The sequence below is a fragment of the Salvia splendens genome, chromosome 19 (genome assembly GCF_004379255.2).
Source record: "Salvia splendens isolate huo1 chromosome 19, SspV2, whole genome shotgun sequence".
NCBI classification, from domain to species: domain Eukaryota; kingdom Viridiplantae; phylum Streptophyta; class Magnoliopsida; order Lamiales; family Lamiaceae; genus Salvia; species Salvia splendens.
The window spans coordinates 2759955-2783590 of record NC_056050.1 but is presented as its reverse complement, the minus strand read 5'-3'; the positions used below and the strand labels follow the sequence as shown (position 1 = coordinate 2783590).

General features: G+C 38.9%; 1 protein-coding gene across 1 annotated transcript; it reads left to right on the top strand.

The window, feature by feature from the left end:
* The first annotated feature begins 9529 nt into the window (after positions 1–9529).
* On the top strand, positions 9530–14663 carry LOC121780148. The gene is made up of 4 exons (XM_042177665.1): positions 9530–9688; positions 9777–9922; positions 11523–13057; positions 14551–14663. The coding sequence occupies exons 1-3, from the start codon at positions 9530–9532 to the stop codon at positions 12856–12858; spliced, it is 1641 nt and encodes a 546-aa protein (XP_042033599.1). The 3' UTR covers positions 12859–13057; positions 14551–14663.
* Positions 14664–23636: the final 8973 nt, after the last annotated feature.

Sequence of the window (23636 nt, the reverse complement as noted above, 5' to 3'; positions counted from 1 at the left end):
TTGAACTTATGATGAAATTATTCACTAATATATGATTTTGTGTGCCAATCAATGATTTTTTGACAAGTAAATCTATTAAGATCTATACACAAACCTTAATACCCTCCGTCACACAAAGATGGTCCCATTTTCTATTTCCGTCTGTCCCACAAATTTGTCTCATTTCACTTTTCTACCATTTATGGTAGTGGACGCTCATATTCCCACTAACTCTTCCCTACTCCACATTTTATTAAAAACTATACTCCATCCGTCCGCCATTAGGAGTCCCATTCATGGGCGCAACGAGTTGTAAGAAATTGTAAGAAAAGTGGGTGAAAAAAAGTTAGTGGAATAGGAGTCCCACATGTTTATATTAGTTTTAAATGAAATGTGAGTGAAATGAGTTAGTGGAAAGTGAGACCCTATTACCATTTATGGCAAAAGTGAACCGGGACTCCTATTCGCGGACGGACTAAAATGAAAAAATGGGACTCCTATTCGCGGACGTAGGGAGTATAAAAGTTAGTGGAAAGTTAGTGTGTAGAATGCATGGAATGGCTAGCCTATTAATAGGCTCGGTCCACTGCAGGGGTCAACAGCCATAATGGCTGTCATCATTGCTAGACCGTAACGGTCGTCGGTTACGAGGCGTTACAAGCCGTTATGGAGCAGAGAGGTTGAATCTAGAAGCTTCTAGGTTCATTCACGACGTGGACTATCACGTGTCAGCCACGTTGGCTTTACCGCGTCATACTTACGAGGTGTCATCCAGCTTGGCTCGCTGACGTGGAAACGGTGGTGGTCCAAAAAGAACTAGACCAGTCTAGGGTCGAACCCAACCACCGAGCCACACGACCAAGCCCAAAGAACAGTCCAAAGACCACCCAAAGACCAATTGCCAAGATCAAAGTCCAAGATCAAGATTGGGATCGAGATCGAGATCAAGATCGAGCTCAAGCCCCGCGCCCACGCTCACGAGCACGGGCTCGGGCTCGCGCGTGTGGGCTCTTTCACCCATCTTGGTCCACTATAATTATTAAGTAACATAAAGTCATTTAATTTATACACATTAAAAGATGTGTCTCTTCTCCAATGTGGGATAATTAACACTTGTTTAATTACTCCCTAAGCTTAAACTCCTAGCTTTATTAAAAGCTATTTATGCCCCACTTTAATCCACTATTTCTCACTCACCGGAAATTGGAATTGAGAAAGTGAATATACTACATTTATCTACGTAAAATGTAGATCGACGCTATATCATTTAATTTCACAAAATCAAATGTCTCGTCACATTAATTAATTGGTCAAAGTCCATTGACCGGGCATAATCAACTCATGATTTCAATAATCCCCCACATGAGTGGAAATTGCCAAATGCATATGCGTGCAGACACAAGTTCAACCCTCACGAGGTATATAAGCATAAAGATAGGTAACTTTTAGTTTTGAACCTTCCATAGTCAACGCCATCGGATACACAGGCGGCCTAGTAGCGTGATGCTTTGAACTAGTCCCCCACGGCGTGCACCGAGACAATGGTGTTAACACTTAAACACCTCAACCTCATCCGTTCTCACGTTTTGTGTCCTTTGCGGCCTTGGAAACCACTTTGGATTCATAAGTGTGTAATTTGAAGCGGCCACACTTCACACTTACATAGGTGATTCCTACTCGAGTATCTTGCCCTACTCGGTCTCCTTGAGAACTCAATCTCCTTGAGATCCTTAGGAGTCATTAAAAGTCATGGACTTAGCCTCACCACAAGGCAAGTTTTCCAACACTCTATTGCTCTATAGGGAATAGATGTAAATGAGTGTTTCACACGAACTCTCATAGCTTAGTTGTCCCTTTGAACCAAGTTCTTGGGATATCCAGTCATCATGGTTGGGTTACCACTATGACAGTTCTTTAGTTTGTGGATTTCAAACTCATTCCCTCTAGCAACTTATTCATTTGATCACGGTTTAACCCTTTGGTTAGCGGATCCGCTAGATTATCTATTGACTTTACATAGTCAATTGTAATCACGCCTGTTGTGATCAAATGCCTCACGGTATTATGTCGTCGACGAATATGTCGAGACTTACCGTTATAGAAGCCATTGTTTGCTCTTCCGATAGCCGCTTGGCTATCACAGTGAATCAACACTAGTGGCACTGGCTTATACCAACCTGGAATATCTTCAAGGAAGTTTTTAAGCCATTCGGCTTCTTCACCGGCTTTATCTAAAGCTATGAATTCCGATTCCATGGTTGAACGGGCTATACATGTCTGTTCCGTGGATTTCCACGAGACAGCACCACCCCCAATAGTAAAGACATATCCACTTGTTGAAAGTGAATCTTTATTATCGGATATCCAATTGGCATCACAGTACCCTTCAAGTACCGGGGGGTATCTCGAAAAGTGTAGCCCATGATTTTGAGTATGTTTTAGATATCTCAAAACCCTTACAAGAGCTCTCCAATGCTCTTTGCTTGGATTACTCGTGTATCGACTCAACTTGTTTACGGCACAAGCAATGTCCGGCCGAGTGCAATTAGTCAAATACATAATGCACCCAATGACCCGTGCATATTCTTCTTGTGCAACGGGTTCGCCTTTATTTTTGCTCAAGTGAACATCGAGTTCAATTGGAGTCTTAACCGGCACGCCATCATAGGCTTTGAATTTCTTCAAAATCTTCACAACATAATGAGATTGGGTTAAGATGATTCCATCAGATGTTCTTAGAATTTTCATTCCAAGAATTACAACTGCTAGACCCATGTCTTTCATGTCAAAGTTTCTCTTCTACATGGCTTTTGTTTCGTTAATCACTTGAGTATTGCTACCCATGATTAACATATCATCAACGTAGAGACACACTATAACATATCCGTTATCAGTGTTCTTAATATAGACACATTTGTCACACTCGTTGATTTTAAACCCATTTGATAACATCACATTATCAAATTTCAAGTGCCATTGCAATAGCGCTTGTTTCAATCCATATAGGGACTTGATTAGTTTGCACACCTTCTTCTCTTGTCCAGGTACTACAAACCCTTCGGGTTGTTCCATATAGATTTCATTCTCTAATTCACCATTTAGAAACGCAGTCTTAACATCCATTTGGTGAATCTCAAGATTGTGCAAGGCAGCAATCGCGAGAAGCACTCGGATAGATGTAATCCTCGTTACAGGTGAGTAGGTATCGAAGAAGTCATGTCCTTCCTTTTGTTTAAAACCCTTTACAACCAATCGGGCATTAAATTTATCCACTGTTCCATCGGCCTGAAATTTCCTTTTAAGCACCCATTTGCACCCTAAAGGTTTTGCACCTTCGGGCAAATCAACCAGCACCCAAGTGTGGTTTAGCAAAATTGAATCAATTTCGCTTTGAACAGCTTCTTTCTAATGTAACCCGTCTGGGCCATCGAATGCTACTTTTATTGACGTTGGTTCTTCATCCAACATAAGAGCAATGTAGTCAGGACCAAATGTTTTTGGTGTTCTGACTCTACTACCACGTCTTAGAACTGCATCACTTGGATCAGGCCTTGCACGCTTACTCGATTCAGGCTCTCCATCTTCAATTCTTTTCTCAGAATTGGTTGTGATCTCTTCTTGGCCTTTGTAAGGAAATGTATTTTCTAGAAATACGGCATTCCTTGACTCGATTGTTGTTCCTACTGTTATAGTCGATATTTTAGACTTGTGAACAACGAATCTATATGCACTACTGTTTAGTGCATATCCAATGAAGATACAATCGACTGTTTTAGGTCCAATTGTAACTTCTTTGGGCGGTGGAACCATCACTTTCGCCAAACACCCCCACACCTTGAGGTATTTGTAGGATGGTTTCCTTCCTTTCCACAACTCATAAGGAGTGGTGTCCTTACCTTTGCGTGGAATTTTGTTTAGGATATAGTTGGCTGTCAAGATAGCCTCCTCCCACATGTTATGTGGTAGTCCTGATCTAAGTAGCAACGCATTCATCATCTCCTTTAGAGTTCGATTTTTGCGTTCTACTACACCATTAGATTGTGGTGAATATGGAGCAGTTGTTTGATGAATTATACCACTTGCGTTGCATAACTCCTCAAACGGGGCTACATACTCTCCTCATCTATCACTTCGAATTGCTTTGATTTTACAACCAAGTTGATTCTCAGATTCCTTCTTATAATTTTTGAACGCTTCTATTGCTTCATCTTTACTTCTTAAAAGATAAATGTAGCAATATCTCGTGCAATCATCTATAAAGGTGATAAGGTATTTTTTACCGCCTCTAGTTTGCACCATTTTTAAATCACATACATCCGTGTGAATTAATTCAAGGGGTTTCGTTTTCCGTTCAACTGAGTGAAACGGTAACTTAGTCATTTTAGCCTCAAGACATATTTCACATTTGTCTTGGCTACCTGCTTCAATCGCCTTTAGTAAATCTTAGTACTAATCTTTTGACGGCTTTTGAATTTACATGTCTCAATCTACAATGCCATAAATTTGAACACTCAGTCAAATAAGAGGAAGTAGATTCTTTATTATTATTAGCCAATGGCTTCGTGACACTTCGAGTTGCCACACTAAGCTTGAAAAGTCCATCGGTTACATAACCTTTTCCGAGGGACTTCCCAAACTTATACAATGCAAACCTATAAGACTCGAATACAAGTTTAAAACCTTTATTAACTAGTATTGATCCTGACACTAGGTTCTTGCGGATGTCCGGGACATGCAGTACATCCTTCAGCGTAATCGTGACGCCAGACGTCATCATGAGGATCACATTTCCGATGCCAAGGAGTTCAGAGGATGTTTGATTCCCCATGTTGATCTTCCTCCCTTCAACAGCAGTGTAGGAGGCAAACTTGCTTCTTTCTGAGCAGACATGAGCAGTAGCGCCGGTGTCAACGTACCAGCCGCCCTTGTTGTCAACAATGTTGACTTCTTCAGTGACCACAGCAATAAGGTCGCTTTCATCCCAGTTCTTGAACTCCTTCTCAACGACGTGGGCTGCCGGCTTCTTCTTCTTGCTTCGGCAGTCTTTGGCAAAGTGGCCAGTTTTGCCACACTTGTAGCATTCGCCTTCAAATTTCTTTGTAGGCTGCTTGCCATTCCCTTTGTCATTTTGACGGCTTGGGCGAGGGCGTTTGTTGGAGGGACCGCCCCGCTCCAACAGGTTGGCTTTTGCATCAAGGGGGTTGAAGCCCTTAGCCTTCTGATCAATCTTGCGCACATCCGCTTCAATGCGCAGCTTCACGATCAAATCTTCAAGACTCATCTTCTTTCGCTTGTGTTTGAGGTAGTGCTTGAAGTCCCTCCAACTAGCAGGAAGCTTCTCAATGAGTATGCACCGTACAAAGTTGTCGGGCAAGCTCATCCCTTCAGCCACGAGTCCGTGGATGATCATCTTGAACTCTTGAACTTGTTCCATGACTGGTCTAGAGTCGACCATTTTGTAGTCCATGAATTTGGATACTACAACATGTTCAGTACCTACAGCATTATCGATACTGTACTTTTTCTGTAGGCTTTCCCACATTTCTTTGGATGTGGTTACAATGGAGTATACATTGTACAAACTATCATCTAAAGCACTTAGAATGAAATTTTTACAAAGATAATCTCCTTTGCGCCATGCTTCATAGTCCGCCAAGATCTCGAGCCTTGTTTCTTGATCACTTGGCGCGGGTGGCTCGTTCTCCGTGAGGAAGTTGGCGACGCCCAATGTTGTCAAGTATAACATCTTTTGATACCACCTTTTGAAGTCCGATCCTCCAAATTTTGGTGGCTTCTCGGCGGGTGGCATCATTCTTGGTGCCAAAGGTGCCGCACTTGGTCCATTGAAGGAACTAATTTCGTTGCCCCTGAAGGAGCCAACAGTATGGTTGGGCATAGAGCCCCCACCATTCATGTTGGGCATAGAGCCCACCATGGTCGTACCGAACCCGAAGGAACCGGCACCCGTGTTGGACCTGAAGGCCCCAACACCCGTGTGAGACCCGAGGGCCTCAACACTCGATCCATTGAAGGATCCTTAGGAACCACTAAAAGTGGAACCAACCGACCCACCCGAGGTGGATCCGCCAGAGGACCCAAAGGGGTTAATGAACACCCAAGGGTTTGTTGATGAGGAGGTGAACCCGAGGGTTGGGATCATCGTCGGAATTGACGACGTCTTGACCGGTCCAGTGGTCGCCGGGGGGGGGGCGGTTGTTGAGGCCGGAGTGGTGGCAGCACCAGAGTTGGATTCAGTAGACATCTCCAGCAAAGTGATTAAAGTTTCGAAAGTTTTATGTTCAGTTTAAGGTTCAATCCCTTCAAAGGCAAGCTATCTCGTCTTGCAATTGTTGAGATTCTAGAATATAAGAGATACTAGCCCGTCGTAATACAACCCAAAAGAAGGAATACAGAAGATTAACTGAATCGAAATTACAAAACAAATTCGAAAACAGTAAACCGTAAAGTATTTAGCCGAGTCGAGGAGTCCTCTTTCCGCAAGACGAGATACGCCCCGGTAGTGCTCTTCGGATTGGCGTTTCGTCCCCAAAGATAAAACGGCAACGTCTCTAATGAAGCAGCACCGCTATCAGCAGAGCTCCGGCGAACTGGATGGAGGAGAGGGCAGAGCTTCGACAGAAAGACAATGCAGGAGAGGGAGAGAGCTTATGATGCAGTATGCTTGTGTATTCTAGTGTGTAGAATGCATGGAATGGCTAGCCTATTTATAGGCTCGGTCCACTGCAGGGGGTCAACAGCCATAATGGCTGTCATCATTGCTAGACCGTAACGGTCGTCGGTTACGAGGCGTTACAAGCCGTTATGGAGCAGAGAGGTTGAATCTAGAAGCTTCTAGGTTCATTCACGACGTGGACTATCACGTGTCAGCCACGTTGGCTTTACCGCGTCATACTTACGAGGTGTCATCCCGCTTGGCTCGCTGACGTGGAAACGGTGGTGGTCCAAAAAGAACTAGACCAGCCTAGGGTCGAACCCAACCACCGAGCCACACGACCAAGCCCAAAGACCACCCAAAGACCAATTGCCAAGTCCAAGACTGGGATCGAGATCGAGGCCCGAGGCAACACCCACGAGCACGAGCACGGGCTCGGGCGGGCGGCGGCGGCGGCGCGCGTGTGCGCGCGCGTGTGGGCTCTTTCACCCATCTTGGTCCACTATAATTATTAAGTAACATAAAGTCACTTAATTTATACACATTAAAAGATGTGTCTCTTCTCCAATGTGGAATAATTAACACTTGTTTAATTACTCCCTAAGCTTAAACTCCTAGCTTTATTAAAAGCTATTTATGCCCCACTTTAATCCACTATTTCTCACTCACCGGAAATCGGAATTGAGAAAGTGAATATACTACATTTATCTACGTAAAATGTAGATCGACGCTATATCATTTAATTTCACAAAATCAAATGTCTCGTCACATTAATTAATTGGTCAAAGTCCATTGACCGGGCATAATCAATTCATGATTTCAATACATAGTAGACCTGGTTGGTCACAAGTATATGCAGATTTAACTCAATTTATGAATGGAAATTTAATTCTCTCTTATCAAATCTGATTTTGGCAATTAACAGAAAGGGTACCTGAACAATTCAAAAACTCAAACGAAAGGAAAATGAATAAGGAAAGTGTATCATTTTGGTTGGGATGGAGAGAATATTATTTAATGTCTGACACGCACTCGTTCTCAAAATAAAACTTAACGTACCAAAGAGTAGGAAAAAGACGAGTGTTAAAAATTATTTTTTTAAATTTACTAAATTGAGTTATTTTAATTAAAATATCTTATTATTTTGTAGACATATTATTCTACTTGCTTTAGTCTACAGTGCAAAATAAATTGCATTTAATGCAACATAAATAGTCTTAATTTTATGCAATCAACGAAAATCCATACATGTCATCCACTAATTTTGTTGCTTAATAATGTTGTTTTGTTGTTTATACGTATCAAGTGGCAGCATATGATTGGAAGGTTGTTAATGTGATTCTAATTTGAGTTAATTTTTTTTAAAGTACACCCCTGATTGGGGGTAAATACCCAAATGGTGAAAGAGTACACCTTTAGCATATTTTTTGATCTACAATAGCCTTTTGATATTATGGCAAATTTTGAGTGTAAAAAATGTACTCATTCACTAAAACCATGTAAGAAAATATTACATATATTACAATTATACAACACTAAAACGACAACAAAGAGAGAATTACGTATTACCCATTGAAGATATAGAGAGGATAAATTATTTATGTGATTAAGAACTTGCTGAAAAAGCTGAGAATCCGCTTGAAATGTATGCGGTGGAAGTTCAATCCAAAAGCGAAGGGCTGAGGAGCCTCAAGGATAAATTTCAAGGGTACATTTGCATCATTTGTGAGGAAAGTGGCTCGTGGCATAATATCAGCCTTGGCTTACCTCACTAACAAGTTAGAGTTGGAGTTGGGACAAGAAAGCTCATCTCTTTCAGAGCATGAAGATGAGAGACAACGTTTGCTGAGACAGACGTATGCTCATGAGGTTGAGCATGATTTTGTGGGCATGAAGAAAACATACAACTTTTGGTGTAAGTGAGAGAGCTTCCAACGTTTGTATTGAACATTTATTTCATACTTAGACCTTAGATTTGCGAGTATCATTAGAGTTTGTTTTTAGATTGCCAAATGTGAGTTGGAAGATAAAAAGACTAAAACATCTCTAATGCAGCCGAAAATGTGCCAAAAGTATTCTTTATCGGAATACTTGAAATTAGCACGCTGCTTCCGAATCGAGCTTATTTTAATTGTGAAGAGTTACCACTATCAGTTTGGGTTATTAGAGGGATTTTTTGCAAAAAAGGGAACGAACTTTAGCAGAATGGAGAAGGTTAAATGTGAACATGACATCATATTTGAGGTGTGGAGATGGTGTTGAAGAATGCAAAGGAGTAAATTAGGTGTAGGCGTTGAGCTATGATGCCCTACCTTATTGCTTAAGACCATACTTCCTCTATTTAGCATGTTTCCCCGAGGGTCACAAGATTGATTTAGAGAAACTGTGTTTATTATAGATGGCGGAAGGCTTCATTGCATACCAAGATAAAGGACCTAACAGTCTCTAAAGATGTGACTCAAATATATCTTATTGAACTTGCTATGAGGTGTATGGTTCAATTGCATGAAGCAACAGTGACCTATACTCCACGTTAACAAGTTCGATTGGCGTGGGCTTAGCAATACCTTCATCCATTGGTAATTTCTGAAGCAAATTAGCCATAAGTTATAACATGGTAGTGTATCTGGTTTAGATAGGCTAGATTCAAAAAGGGTTACCGAAAACTTTGAGATATCACAATGCTTGAGGATATTTGTAATAGAAGGTTGTGAATATGAAGGGGAAAAGTTACCAAGCAAGGTGGGTGAACTAATTCATTTAAGGTACTTGAGTTTGAATGAGTCTAAGGTGAGAATCTGTACGGAACATGTCATATTTGCATACCTTAGATTTGTTTGTATCATCAGAGATTGTTCTTAGATTCCCAAGTGTGATATGGAAGATAAAAAGACTAAAGCATCTGTTTCTCATGTAGTTCTAACAATAGATGCCAGTGACGCTGAAAACATGCCAAAAATGTTGTGTCATAATGACTTGAAATTTGCACAGTTGGAAAGCTTTCGAATTGAGCTTATATTAACTTTCTTTCACTGGGTACTTGAAGAAGAAGAAGAAGTTCACGTCCCACTTCTAAAGAGCATGATAACCACGGTTTTTTTTAGCTTGCTAATACGTTACATAGGGATTCGAGAGAGGCAAAGTTGATGAGTTGCCTTTGTACTTATTGCGAAACATAGGGATGCGAGAGAGATCAACTCAGCCGGATAGCAATGGCTCCACATTACAAATTGAGCAAGAAGCATTTCAGTCATGTAATGTAACTGAGAGGTTATTATTTTGTTGCAGATTGCATTTGGAAATCCATGTTTTTGCATAGTTAAGATCAAAACTAGACAATGTTTCAATGCTGTAAGTCTGAATTTCTAAACAACTATCACAATTTGTAATGTGGAGCCATTCACATTACAAATTGAGCAAGAAGCATTTCAGTCATGTAATGTAACTGAGAGGTTATTATTTTGTTGCAGATTGCATTTGGAAATCCATGTTTTTGCATAGTTAAGATCAAAACTAGACAATGTTTCAATGCTGTAAGTCTGAATTTCTAAACAACTATCACAATGCAATCTATAATTAGATTTACTTAATTGGAAATTTAATCTTCCTAATATTTCCTATTATTAAAATCACATAAATAATTTCTCCTCTCTACCAAATTACTCACGCGTTTATAGTTAAATCTATAAACTGTAATATTAATTTAGAGAACCGACTGTTATTTATATCTTCAATTGATAATAAATAATTTTCTCTTTGTTGTCGTTTTAGTGTAGGAGTATAATTGTAATATATAATTGTAATAATTAATTCTAATTTTAATTTGGGAAATAATTAGAATAATTCTAATTTTAAAAGAATATTTATAAAAATAATTAGGGAATTAATTAGGGAGTAAAAAAAGTTAAAATTAAAAGTTTAATTCGGTTAAAATCAGGATTAAACCCGTTGACCGTTAGTTTTTAACAGAAATGTTGACGGAGGACCAAAATGATCAAATTTCCATATGTTCAGGACCACAAAATTCAAAAGATAATGTTTAGGACCAAAAACATAAAATCATCATATGTTCATAACCAATTTTGGCCTTTAGTCTTTAAGATGCATTGGATTTGGTGCAAATACGTTTCTTTGATTTTTTTTACAATTATCCATCAAACCTTTTCAGGAAAACTAAGAGAAAAGTGGACTTTGAAAGTTTAGAATTAAAAAATTACTTATACATTTAGCCTATGGTTCGATAAAAATATACTAGTACAATGGGAGTTTGGCAACACTCACAACTTGAAATTACAGTGAATGAAAAATTTTAGTCTATTAAAAATGATCCAATTATCTTGATACTTACCAAAATAAATTAATAACACATTTAATAAGGAGGGATATAACTTGTTTAGTAATCGGATAGTTAAGTCAAACACTCTTGACTTTCTATCATTCTCATCTCGATGGACATGTCACTCCGGAAGGGATCACCTTTTACATTTTATACTACATTTGCTAAAGATACCTTAGCTGCTGCTGCGTTTCAAGCACAATTTTATGCGTTTTAACCACATCATTTCCTGCTGTGCTCTTTGGCACAGCAGAGGATCCTATCCCGTTGATTCGCGATTACTTCTGGGAGGGGTTGGTGTGGGTTTTTTTCCAATCATAAATATTCTTATTATTCACCTTCAATTTCATCCATTAGATTCTATTATAAAAAACACTAGTTCACAATAATCATGATTCCAATAATACTCTACACATCCACGATTAATTGATTCAGGTTTTAATAAATATTTGATTTTGTGAAAAAAATGGATAAAAAAAAGTAGTGGAACGTGACAATAGAATGCAAAGAGTAACGAGTTATTGGAGTATGGAGACCTCTTACAATAAATGAAAATAATTACTCATTTCCTAACACCATCCGCTGCACCGTCTGCACCCTCCTCCTCAAATTGCCCAATTCCCTCTCTTCGCTCCCCAAGAATCTCGACCTCCTCTACTTCTCCTCCCTCCTCCAGCGCACCCGCCCCCTCGAGGAGAAGACACCAATTCCGCCGGATTTCAAAGGCGCAGAATCGGTTTATTCTCCATCTGTTTTGAAGCCGTGGCCTTACGAGTTCTATTGCAGATGGGGGAGATGGATACTCCCAAAAGACTGTATTTTGATTGGTGGGAGGCCTCTGGATGGAAAGGTTTTGTGGTGTTTTGAGAGTGATCGTGTGGTGGGGTGTGTTTTTAGCGAGAATGATCATGTGGGTCTGATTAAAGTTGGGATTTTTATGGGGGGTGAGGATGATTCTGAGATAATCAAGCCAAGCTATGAGTCGAGAATTCTGACTTTTTTGTGGGGGATGGGAGAAGATGGGAGGGATAAATTGGGGGTTGTTTTTAAAGCTTGTTTTAGAGTGAGTAGTTTGGGGAAGGCCTTTGGGTTTTGGTGTAATGAGGAGGATAGGAGCGTGTACATTGTTTGCCAGAAGCTTGCTTCGTCTAGCTTTATTGATTGTGTTTTCAATAGAAGGAAGGATGAAGAGGAGAGGCTCATTGCTGATGAAATTAGGTTTTGGGGAGTGGTTGGTGTAGAGATATGTGAGATTTTGATGCGCTTGCATTTAGAGGGGCTAACTGTTGGTTACCTGAGTTTGAATTGTCTCGGTTTCGATGATTTTGGTCGGGTGTGTGTAGACTTAAGCGAGGTTTTGAAAAGCGGTAGGAGAGTGAGCAAGAATGTGGAATTTGGTTTCAAAGATATGTTCTTGGAGCATAACGCTGTGTTTCTTAGTCCTGAGGTGTTGTTGCAGTTATTTGTGAAGGCGGGGTTTGAGTTGGATTCGCGAAATGTGTCTAAAGTCGGTCCTGTTTCAGATGTTTGGTCACTTGCGTCTTTACTGGTTTGCGTTCTTGTTGGAAGCTCTTTTGAGGAAGAAATGGAGTCTTTCTTGCATTCTGTGGTTAATGCTGTTAAAGACGAAAAGGGTTGTGATTATGATGGTTTGTACCTAGCCTGGATGGGGAAAGTTTCTGCGTTATTGAAGAGCAGACTGGGATCGGATTTTGCTTCGTTGCTGGATGTTTTGTGCAGATGTCTGGGGTTAGAACCTGGCCATCGGCCTCTTGCAACTGAGCTATGGAAATGCTTGAGGGGGCTGGTTGTTAAACCTCAGTGTGATATTGGATTCACCTTGAAAAATGAGAACAAGAATCAAGAATAGGGTGGTTATATAGTACTAGGTGATGTATGCTGCATGGTTGATGGAACGGGCCATGGCTCGAAGGGAGAAGAAGAGGCTGAGAGGGATGATGCGAGATTGAGGGTTGAAGGAGATGTAGTTGATGGGATCACTCGTGGTGATTTCAAATGTCTAGAGATGAAATGTCATCTTGGTTTCATCACAGGATTAGGTATCGGAGGTATCGCTTGCCCATTCTCTGAAATTGCCTTACGTTTTATCATTATTTGCAAAGTATTTAGTTTATGCAGCCACGATCAATGATAGTTTTCAATCGCTACAATGGATAACACAAGTATGGGCTAACAAACACACACTCACAAACACATGCACTATCAAATTGGTGTTTAAATTCACATTGCAACCTGCTACGACATGTTTATCTACACACTACTAAAGAACACTCTCAAATTGATGTTTGGATTCATATCATTTGGATTGCCATGTGCTCCCACCCCTGAAAATCTCATAAAGGGTATAGCTTACTGTGAATAAATAGGGTCTGATCATTGTCTGTTTCTTTTGATTTGGTGATATGTTTCGAGTTTATTACCTAGCTGGGTTGATCTCACCTGAAAGGGGAAGGCTGATACTAAGTCCATATGAATATGCTTTGAAGATTTGGATTATACACAATACTAATTGATAAATAAGATTTTTTCATGGTTGAATTATATAAACAAGTCCTAGATGTTCTGACCACCTATGACAATAGTTCGCTTATTCATATATATGCTTTAAAGGGAATCATGTACTATTTGTCTTTGTGGTCCCCGTTTTTCTCAATTTTAGCTACATATGCATGTGTAAGATTGATTCTTTATGTATGTTCTGTCTTTTGTGTAGGGGGCGATAAGATAGTCAGTGTATGGTCTCTGGAGGTACACAGTTCAAATTAACTCTTCACAGAATTAAGCTGTTAAAAAAAAAAGCTTAGACCATATTTTTACTGCTGAGACCAATTTCTTAGCAAAAATAGCCACTTTTATTGCAAAAACTCATCTCTGATAAGTGCCCGAGGGTCGAAATATTGGTGCTATATGACCTCACAGTAAATCTCATTATAGTTGATCATTATATTTGATGTTCTGATTATGTACTTTTATTGATTGCTGTGCTTATGTGCAGTGGCGAAGCCACATGAGGGCCAAAGGTGCCCATGCTCCCCCCACCAATTTCATTATTTACTATATTATATATACTTATATCAATATGACAAAGGTGGATGCCTAACTCAAGTGGTTGATTGGGGTTTGCCCTTTTCTATCAGATTCAATGTTCGAATCCCATAAGCCACAATGATCAGGATATTTTTATATTTTGTTTGTTTTTAGCTTAGGATATTTTATATTTTGTTCGTTTTAGCTTCACAAAGTTCCTTTTATTTAGTCTTATCCTTAGTTTTTGCTCCAGTAACTTCAATTTTAAAGTTATTTCGCACATATTATCCATCTTTCTCGAAGTCTCCACTTAGGTTGCATTAATTTTTTGTTGATGAAGAAAGAAAAAAATATATCACAACCACGAAGAGTAAGTTGGCCCCCCCCCAACTTTAAAATTCTGGCTTCGCCACTGCTTATGTGTATTATCTAATACTATCATTGACAACCTTTTCATATGCTTACAACATGAAATGATCAACTTCAGTTCATTTGACTTATGTGTTTCTTACAGGAACAGGACTACATGGAATCTACTACAGGAACGTGTCACATGTGAAATAACAAGGGCTGATTTGATGTATATTTTGGACTTAAACTAGGGTTACAAAAAATGACTTTTGGAATCATACAATTCTCATTTTCAATCAAACAAATGGATTATAGAAAAGAATTAAAATTAGAAATTAAATCGGTACGATTAATTTTACTAAAAAATCAGTCAAGCCATGTGCAATACTATCATATCATATAGTAACTAGTTTTGCACAAAAATTATTTTATACAGTATATTTTATGGACAATTAATTTTATCCTTCTATGCTAAACAATAGTACAATACACCATGTTTTCAGATTTATTCTTTTGTCTTTTACACATATTTTATGCAAAATGTCAATTTTTCAATCAGCGACATAATAATAATAATAATAATTATTATTATTATTATTATTATTATAAGAGTAAATGTCAGTTTTGATCATAAACATGTGACCAAAAAAAGAAGGACTACTTCGTTGATATTTTCCATTTGTTATGGACTTGTTTTTCAAAAAGTGAATGTTTTGGAGTAAATCCGTATTTTGATAATATAGTTAGGACCAAAATTAACCTTTTACTCTAATTATAATTTAGAGCATTGATATTACGATAAATATTTTCTTCAAAATACAATTAGGACCAAAATTAACCTTTTACTCTAATTATAATTTAGAGCATTGATATTACAATTGGACGCTGACCGTTAGAAATTGATGGTTCCAACAAAAAAAAGGACTGAATCTACAATAATAAAAATGAAATTTTGGACCAGATCTGTATTCTGGTGTATCAATTTTTAACTTTACTTGTAGATAAATAATAGTGGAATTTGGTTTTGACATTATTTTCTTGAACTTTTGGACCAGATCTGTATTCTGGCGTATCAAATTTTAACTTTACTCGTAGATTAATAATAGTGGAATCTGGTTGAAGATCTTTTATTGAAGATCCATATTTTACCATTTTATGCATCAAAATTGATGACTTAAAGAAATGAGAATTGAAGAAAGAAAAATAATTATTTATAAATGTATTATAATTATATACTGGGATAATTTACATTTATTATGTAAAATTAATTATTTATAAAATTTTCAATCGTTATATTTTAATACTATATGAAAGTTAATTATAATTCTTTTAGTAATAAAATATACTATGATGAACAAAATATTGTGTTACCTTGGGTTAGGGTTATTAATAAAAATACATTAAAACTAATTATAATTTTTATATACTTTATTGGCTTGTGTATATGGATGAGAATCATGAGACGTGCTAACTAATTCACAGTAATAACTAATATGACTAACCGTGTATTAAAATTATTAATACAAAAACATAATTATATCAATACAACATATAAATTTAAATATCAACACAAGAAGATTGATATTAGTTACTAGTTATTATAGTAAATTAGTTAGTATTTGATCATATCGAGAAGGCTGATTAAACGATAATTAATTACCTTAAACAAACGGCCATGATGAACACCAACGCTGGAACAATGCTAAGTATCGCCGTACCAAATGTTGCGGAAATATACTTTAATCCTCCTAAATTCAAATTGAAACTCAATGCTAGCCTACACCATATATCACATGCACCTACCATCAATTACCATTAAATATTTATAGCTAATTCAATAAAAAAAGTGATATGGTCAAATATTGAAGTTACCCATACGAAGCCTACTTCGCCTCCAAGTCCCAAGTCGTTCCAATCCAATTCCATGTCACCTAGATCGCCTCCAAGTCCCAAGTCGTTCCAATCAAATCCCATGTCAACTCCGGCGGCTCCATCATTCCCGCCGTTTACCCCCTGAGCCCCGTCGTTCCCCAAGTTTACCACAAACAAGAGAATCAAAAACAAAATCAAACTATATGTGCTTCTCAGAGAATCAAATAAAATTGACATATGCTCTCCATTTTGTTATTGCCACTTCTCGGCTTTTTTCCATGAAACACCATTATGGGGACCCGTATCCGCCATTTGGACCCGGAAAAAAACTTATTCCAGCCATAGGAAAGACGCGAGAAGCTCTCGCGTGTTTCTTTAAGAAACACGCTAAACCCTCTCGCGTGTTTCTTAAAGAAACACGCGAAACCCAAACGCGTGTATAAGTTTAAACACGCTGAAGGCTCTCGCGTGTATACGGTATACATGTGGATGGCCTTAAACATGTGTTGTTTAGGCGGGAAACGTAGCAGTGTACTTTTATTATTTTTGACACCACTTTTCAATAAAGCACCCCTCATTTGTAGCTGCAGGCCTATTTGTTAAACATGTTGCAGACTATTACAACAAGAGAATCAAAAACAAAATCAAACTGTATGTGCTTCTCAGAGAATCAAATAAAATTGACATATGCTCTCCATTTTGTTATTGCCACTTCTCGGCTTTTTTCCATGAAACATCATTATGGGGACCCGTATCCGCCATTTGGACCCGGAAAAAAACTTATTCCAGCCATAGGAAAGACGCGAGAAGCTCTCGCGTGTTTCTTTAAGAAACACGCTAAACCCTCTCGTTTGTTTCTTAAAGAAACACGCGAAACTCAAACGCGTGTATAAGTTTAAACACGCTGAAGGCTCTCGCGTGTATACGGTATACATGTGGATGGCCTTAAACATGTGTTGTTTAGGCGGGAAACGTAGCAGTGTACTTTTATTATTTTTGACACCACTTTTCAATAAAGCACCCCTCATTTGTAGCTGCAGGCCTATTTGTTAAACATGTTGCAGACTATTACAACAAGAGAATCAAAAACAAAATCAAACTGTACTTGCTTCTCAGAGAATCAAATAAAATTGACATATGCTCTCCATTTTGTTATTGCCACTTCTCGGCTTTTTTCCATGAAATACCATTATGGGGACCCGTATCCACCATTTGGACCCGGAAAAAAACTTATTACAGCCATAGGAAAGACGCGAGAAGCTCTCGCGTGTTTCTTTAAGAAACACGCTAAACCCTCTCGCGTGTTTCTTAAAGAAACACGCGAAACCCAAACGCGTGTATAAGTTTAAACACGCTGAAGGCTCTCGCGTGTATACGGTATACATGTGGGTGGCCTTAAACATGTGTTGTTTAGGCGGGAAACGTAGCAGTGTACTTTTATTATTTTTGACACCACTTTTCAATAAAGCACCCCTCATTTGTAGCTGCAGGCCTATTTGTTAAACATGTTGCAGACTATTACAACAAGAGAATCAAAAACAAAATCAAACTGTATGTGTTTCTTAGAGAATCAAATAAAATTGACATATGTTCTCCATTTTGTTAGTGCCACTTCTCGACTTTTTTCCATGAAACACCATTATGGGGACCCGTATCCGCCATTTGGACCCAGAAAAAAACTTATTCCAGCCATAGGAAAGCCGCGAGAAGCTCTCGCGTGTTTCTTTAAGAAACACGCTAAACCCTCTCGCGTGTTTCTTAAAGAAACACGCGAAACTCAAACGCGTGTATAAGTTTAAACACGCTGAAGGCTCTCGCGTGTATACGGTATACATGTGGATGGCCTTAAACATGTGTTGTTTAGGCGGGAAACGTAGCAGTGTACTTTTATTATTTTTGACACCACTTTTCAATAAAGCACCCCTCATTTGTAGCTGCAGGCCTATTTGTTAAACATGTTGCAGACTATTACAACAAGAGAATCAAAAACAAAATCAAACTGTATGTGTTTCTTAGAGAATCAAATAAAATTGACATATGTTCTCCATTTTGTTAGTGCCACTTCTCGACTTTTTTCCATGAAACACCATTATGGGGACCCGTATCCGCCATTTGGACCCAGAAAAAAACTTATTCCAGCCATAGGAAAGCCGCGAGAAGCTCTCGCGTGTTTCTTTAAGAAACACGCTAAACCCTCTCGCGTGTTTCTTAAAGAAACACGCGAAACTCAAACGCGTGTATAAGTTTAAACACGCTGAAGGCTCTCGCGTGTATACGGTATACATGTGGATGGCCTTAAACATGTGTTGTTTAGGCGGGAAACGTAGCAGTGTACTTTTATTATTTTTGACACCACTTTTCAATAAAGCACCCCTCATTTGTAGCTGCAGGCCTATTTGTTAAACATGTTGCAGACTATTACAACAAGAGAATCAAAAACAAAATCAAACTGTATGTGTTTCTTAGAGAATCAAATAAAATTGACATATGCTCTCCATTTTGTTAGTGCCACTTCTCGGCTTTTTTCCATGAAACACCATTATGGGGACCCGTATCCACCATTTGGACCCGGAAAAAAACTTATTACAGCCATAGGAAAGACGCGAGAAGCTCTCGCGTGTTTCTTAAAGAAACACGCGAAACCCAAACGCGTGTATAAGTTTAAACACGCTGAAGTCTCTCGCGTGTATACGGTATACATGTGGATGGCCTTAAACATGTGTTGTTTAGGCGGGAAACGTAGCAGTGTACTTTTATTATTTTTGACACCACTTTTCAATAAAGCACCCCTCATTAGTAGCTGCAGGCCTATTTGTTAAACATGTTGCAGACTATTACAACAAGAGAATCAAAAACAAAATCAAACTGTATGTGTTTCTTAGAGAATCAAATAAAATTGACATATGCTCTCCATTTTGTTAGTGCCACTTCTCGACTTTTTTCCATGAAACACCATTATGGGGACCCGTATCCGCCATTTGGACCCGGAAAAAAACTTATTCCATCCATAGGAAAGACGCAAGAAGCTCTCGCGTGTTTCTTTAAGAAACACGCTAAACCCTCTCGCGTGTTTCTTAAAGAAACACGCGAAACTCAAACGCGTGTATAAGTTTAAACACGCTGAAGGCTCTCGCGTGTATACGGTATACATGTGGATGGCCTTAAACATGTGTTGTTTAGGCGGGAAACGTAGCAGTGTACTTTTATTATTTTTGACACCACTTTTCAATAAAGCACCCCTCATTTGTAGCTGCAGGCCTATTTGTTAAACATGTTGCAGACTATTACAACAAGAGAATCAAAAACAAAATCAAACTGTATGTGCTTCTCAGAGAATCAAATAAAATTGACATATGCTCTCCATTTTGTTATTGCCACTTCTCGGCTTTTTTCCATGAAACACCATTATGGGGACTCGTATCCACCATTTGGACCCGGAAAAAAACTTATTACAGCCATAGGAAAGACGCGAGAAGCTCTCACATGTTTCTTTAAGAAACACGCTAAACCCTCTCGCGTGTTTCTTAAAGAAACACGCGAAACCCAAACGCGTGTATAAGTTTAAACACGCTGAAGGCTCTCGCGTGTATACGGTATACATGTGGATGGCCTTAAACATGTGTTCTTTAGGCGGGAAACGTAGCAGTGTACTTTTATTATTTGTGACACCACTTTTCAATAAAGCACCCCTCATTTGTAGCTGCAGGCCTATTTGTTAAACATGTTGCAGACTATTACAACAAGAGAATCAAAAACAAAATCAAACTGTATGTGCTTCTCAGAGAATCAAATAAAATTAACATATGCTCTCCATTTTGTTATTGCCACTTCTCGGCTTTTTTCCATGAAACACCATTATGGGGACCCGTATCCGCCATTTGGACCCGGAAAAAAACTTATTCCAGCCATAGGAAACACGCGAGAAGCTCTCGCGTGTTTCTTTAATTTGGTGAAATTAGATGAGTTTGGTGTTGAATTTGTGAATTGGGATGAATTTGGTGTTGAATTTAGGGTTGAATTTGGGATGAATTTGGTGTTTATCTAATGTTGAATTGGGATGAATTTGCAGAATCGATGGTGTTTGTGAGTTTATATTGGGATGGGCAAATTATTCAGCTCCCAGGCTTGGGTGTTGCTTATGACCCCCCTCGTGCAAATTCATTTATTATATTGAATGAAAAGATATCTTATTATCAGCTCGTTTCAATGATTTCTGAAAAAATTGGAATTGATTTGGATGCACATACGCTTGATTTAACATGGAGGCATTCTTTGGTTTTTAGTGGAGTGGTGAATTATATAGCTACACCAGTGGATGATAATTTGTTGGAGTATATGTTTGCTGAAAATCCACGTCAAATTGAACTTTTTATTGAATATACTCCTGTTACTACTGCGTTGCAATTTGAACCATCTACCACTCATCATGATGTTACACAAGCTCAATTCTTGAACTGCTTTCTTTTTCTTGAATTGAATTTGGGAATTGCGTCAAAATTGAATGTCACCGATTTCACTACAGTTTTTCTTAATAAGTCTTCCAACCAGTGGAAAACCCGACCCGGTTGGCCTTAAACATGTGTTGTTTAGGCGGGAAACGAGCAGTGTACTTTTATTATTTTTGACACCACTTTTCAATAAAGCACCCCTCATTAGTAGCTGCAGGCCTATTTGTTAAACATGTTGCAGACTATTACAACAAGAGAATCAAAAACAAAATCAAACTGTATGTGTTTCTTAGAGAATCAAATTAAATTGACATATGCTCTCCAGTTTGTTAGTGCCACTTCTCGACTTTTTTCCATGAAACACCATTATGGGGACCCGTATCCGCCATTTGGACCCGGAAAAAAACTTATTCCAGCCATAGGAAAGACGCAAGAAGCTCTCGCGTGTTTCTTTAAGAAACACGCTAAACCCTCTCGCGTGTTTCTTAAAGAAACATGCGAAACCCAAACGCATGTATAAGTTTAAACACGCTGAAAGCTCTCGCGTGTATGCGGTATACACGCGAATCCCTCTCGCGTCTATACGCCAACACTACATCTCCCGGCTTCACGCGGATTCACTCCCATTCCCGCATATTCACTCTCCATTCACCCGAATTTCGTCATTCATCGAAGTCAATCCGACATCTAGCTTCTCCCAATCCTCTTTTAGGTGTTGTTAGGTAACTCTCTACCCTTCATTTCAATTTTAGTTGATTTATAGATTTAGGGTTTATGGTTTGAATTTTGTTGTTGGATTATTGAATTTGTTGTTGTATTATTGAAATTGGTGTCGAATTTATGTTGAATTTGGTGAAATTAGATGAGTTTGGTGTTGAATTTGTGAATTGGGATGAATTTGGTGTTGAATTTAGGGTTGAATTTGGGATGAATTTGGTGTTTATTTAATGTTGAATTGGGATGAATTTGCAGAATCGATGGTGTTTGTGAGTTTATATTGGGATGGGCAAATTATTCAGCTCCTAGGTTTGGGTGTTGCTTATGACCCCCCTCGTGCAAATTCATTTATTATATTGAATGAAAAGATATCTTATTATCAGCTCATTTCAATGATTTCTGAAAAAATTGGAATTGATTTGGATGCATATACGCTTGATTTAACATGGAGGCATTCTGTGGTTTTTAGTGGAGTGGTGAATTATATAGCTACACCAGTGGATGATAATTTGTTGGAGTATATGTTTGCTGAAAATCCACGTCAAATTGAACTTTTTATTGAATATACTCCTGTTACTACTGCGTTGCAATTTGAACCATCTACCACTCATCATGATGTTGGAACGTCTAGGAGGGATGATGAATATCATAACTTTGAATTCAACATATTTGGGAGGGATATAGATGAACAAGTAGATGTACCAAATGTGACATGTGTGGTTCTGATGGTTCTGATAATGGTGATGGTGCGGATGGTTCTGATAATGGTGATGGTGCGGATGGTTCTGATAATGGTGATGGTTCAGACGGTTCAGAGGGTTCTGATAGTTCTCAACTAAGTGATCTTGATTATAGTGCAGAATCATGTGAAGATTCAACAGACGACGAGACACTTGATATGATGGTTGCAAATTATGTACAACCATCTGTTCGTGGGGAGCAACCTGTTCCCGACTATGTGCCTGAAGGGTTACCATTTTTTCGATCATTACCATGTGAAGGCAGCAGAGGTTACGTTTCAGAAGACCATGGAGTGGGCGAGGAAGATATGTGGTATTGGGACGAGGATAATCCGAGACATATTGATGTGGGAACGAAATTTGATAGCAAATTGCAGTTGAAAACTGCTGTAACATTGTGGCATGTGGGAACAGGTCGGATGTATGAGGTTATGGATAGTAAATCAAGAAGATGGCATGCAGCTTGTAGGGACCCATTTCGTCCGAAAAGAAAAGGCATGGACCTTGGCCAACGATACCCCTGTAATTGGGAGGTTAAAGCAACGTTTAAGAAACGCGATGGTAGCTGGTCTATCAACGCATGGGTTGATCGTCATTGTTGTATGGGAGATCACGATCCAAGTGAACATGCTAATCTTACATCATCTATGATTGCTCTCTGTATTCGAAGTCAAATTGAAAACGATGCTCAATTCAAGCCTTCTGCGGTAGTTACATATATCAAAGATAAATTTCATGTGAAAATCAGCTACAAGAAAGCATGGTATGCTCGCAGAAAAGCTATTGAGCTTGTATATGGTGGGTGGGAGGGATCATTCAGACAACTCCCTAGCTAACTGACTGAGTTGCAAAGTCAAAATCCTGGGACAGTCGTTGAGTGGTTGCATGACCCTATATTGAGACAAGGTAATAAGAAGGTGTTCCGTTACGTATTTTGGGCATTTGGGCCAGCAATCGAGGCGTGGCAACTTGCAAAGCCAGTCTTATCAGTTGACGGGACCCACCTGCGTGGGAGACTGAAAGGTAAACTACTTGCTGCAGTAGGTTACGATGCAAATAAGAACTGTTTGCCCGTTGCTTTTGCCATTGTTGATGAAAAAACCAATGAGAGTTGGAATTGGTTTTTAAATCTTGTCAGAGTGAATATTATAAAGAATGAACATGGAGTATGCATAATATCAGACAGACATCAAGGCATTATAAATACCATGCAGTCCGACGTGTGGAAAGAGGAACCAGTTGGTTATCATGGATACTGTTTAGTTCATGTGAGATCGAATGTGTTACAAAGACACAAAGGCCCCGGAGTGAAAAAATGGGTATGGAAAATGGGTGAAGCAGTTGAGGAGTGTAGATATTGGACTGCAAGACGTGAATTAGAGAAGGTGAGTCCAGAAGCTCTGAGGTACCTCGAAACCACCATAGATAGATCGCAGTGGACTATGGCACACGACGGATTTCGTCGATGGGGT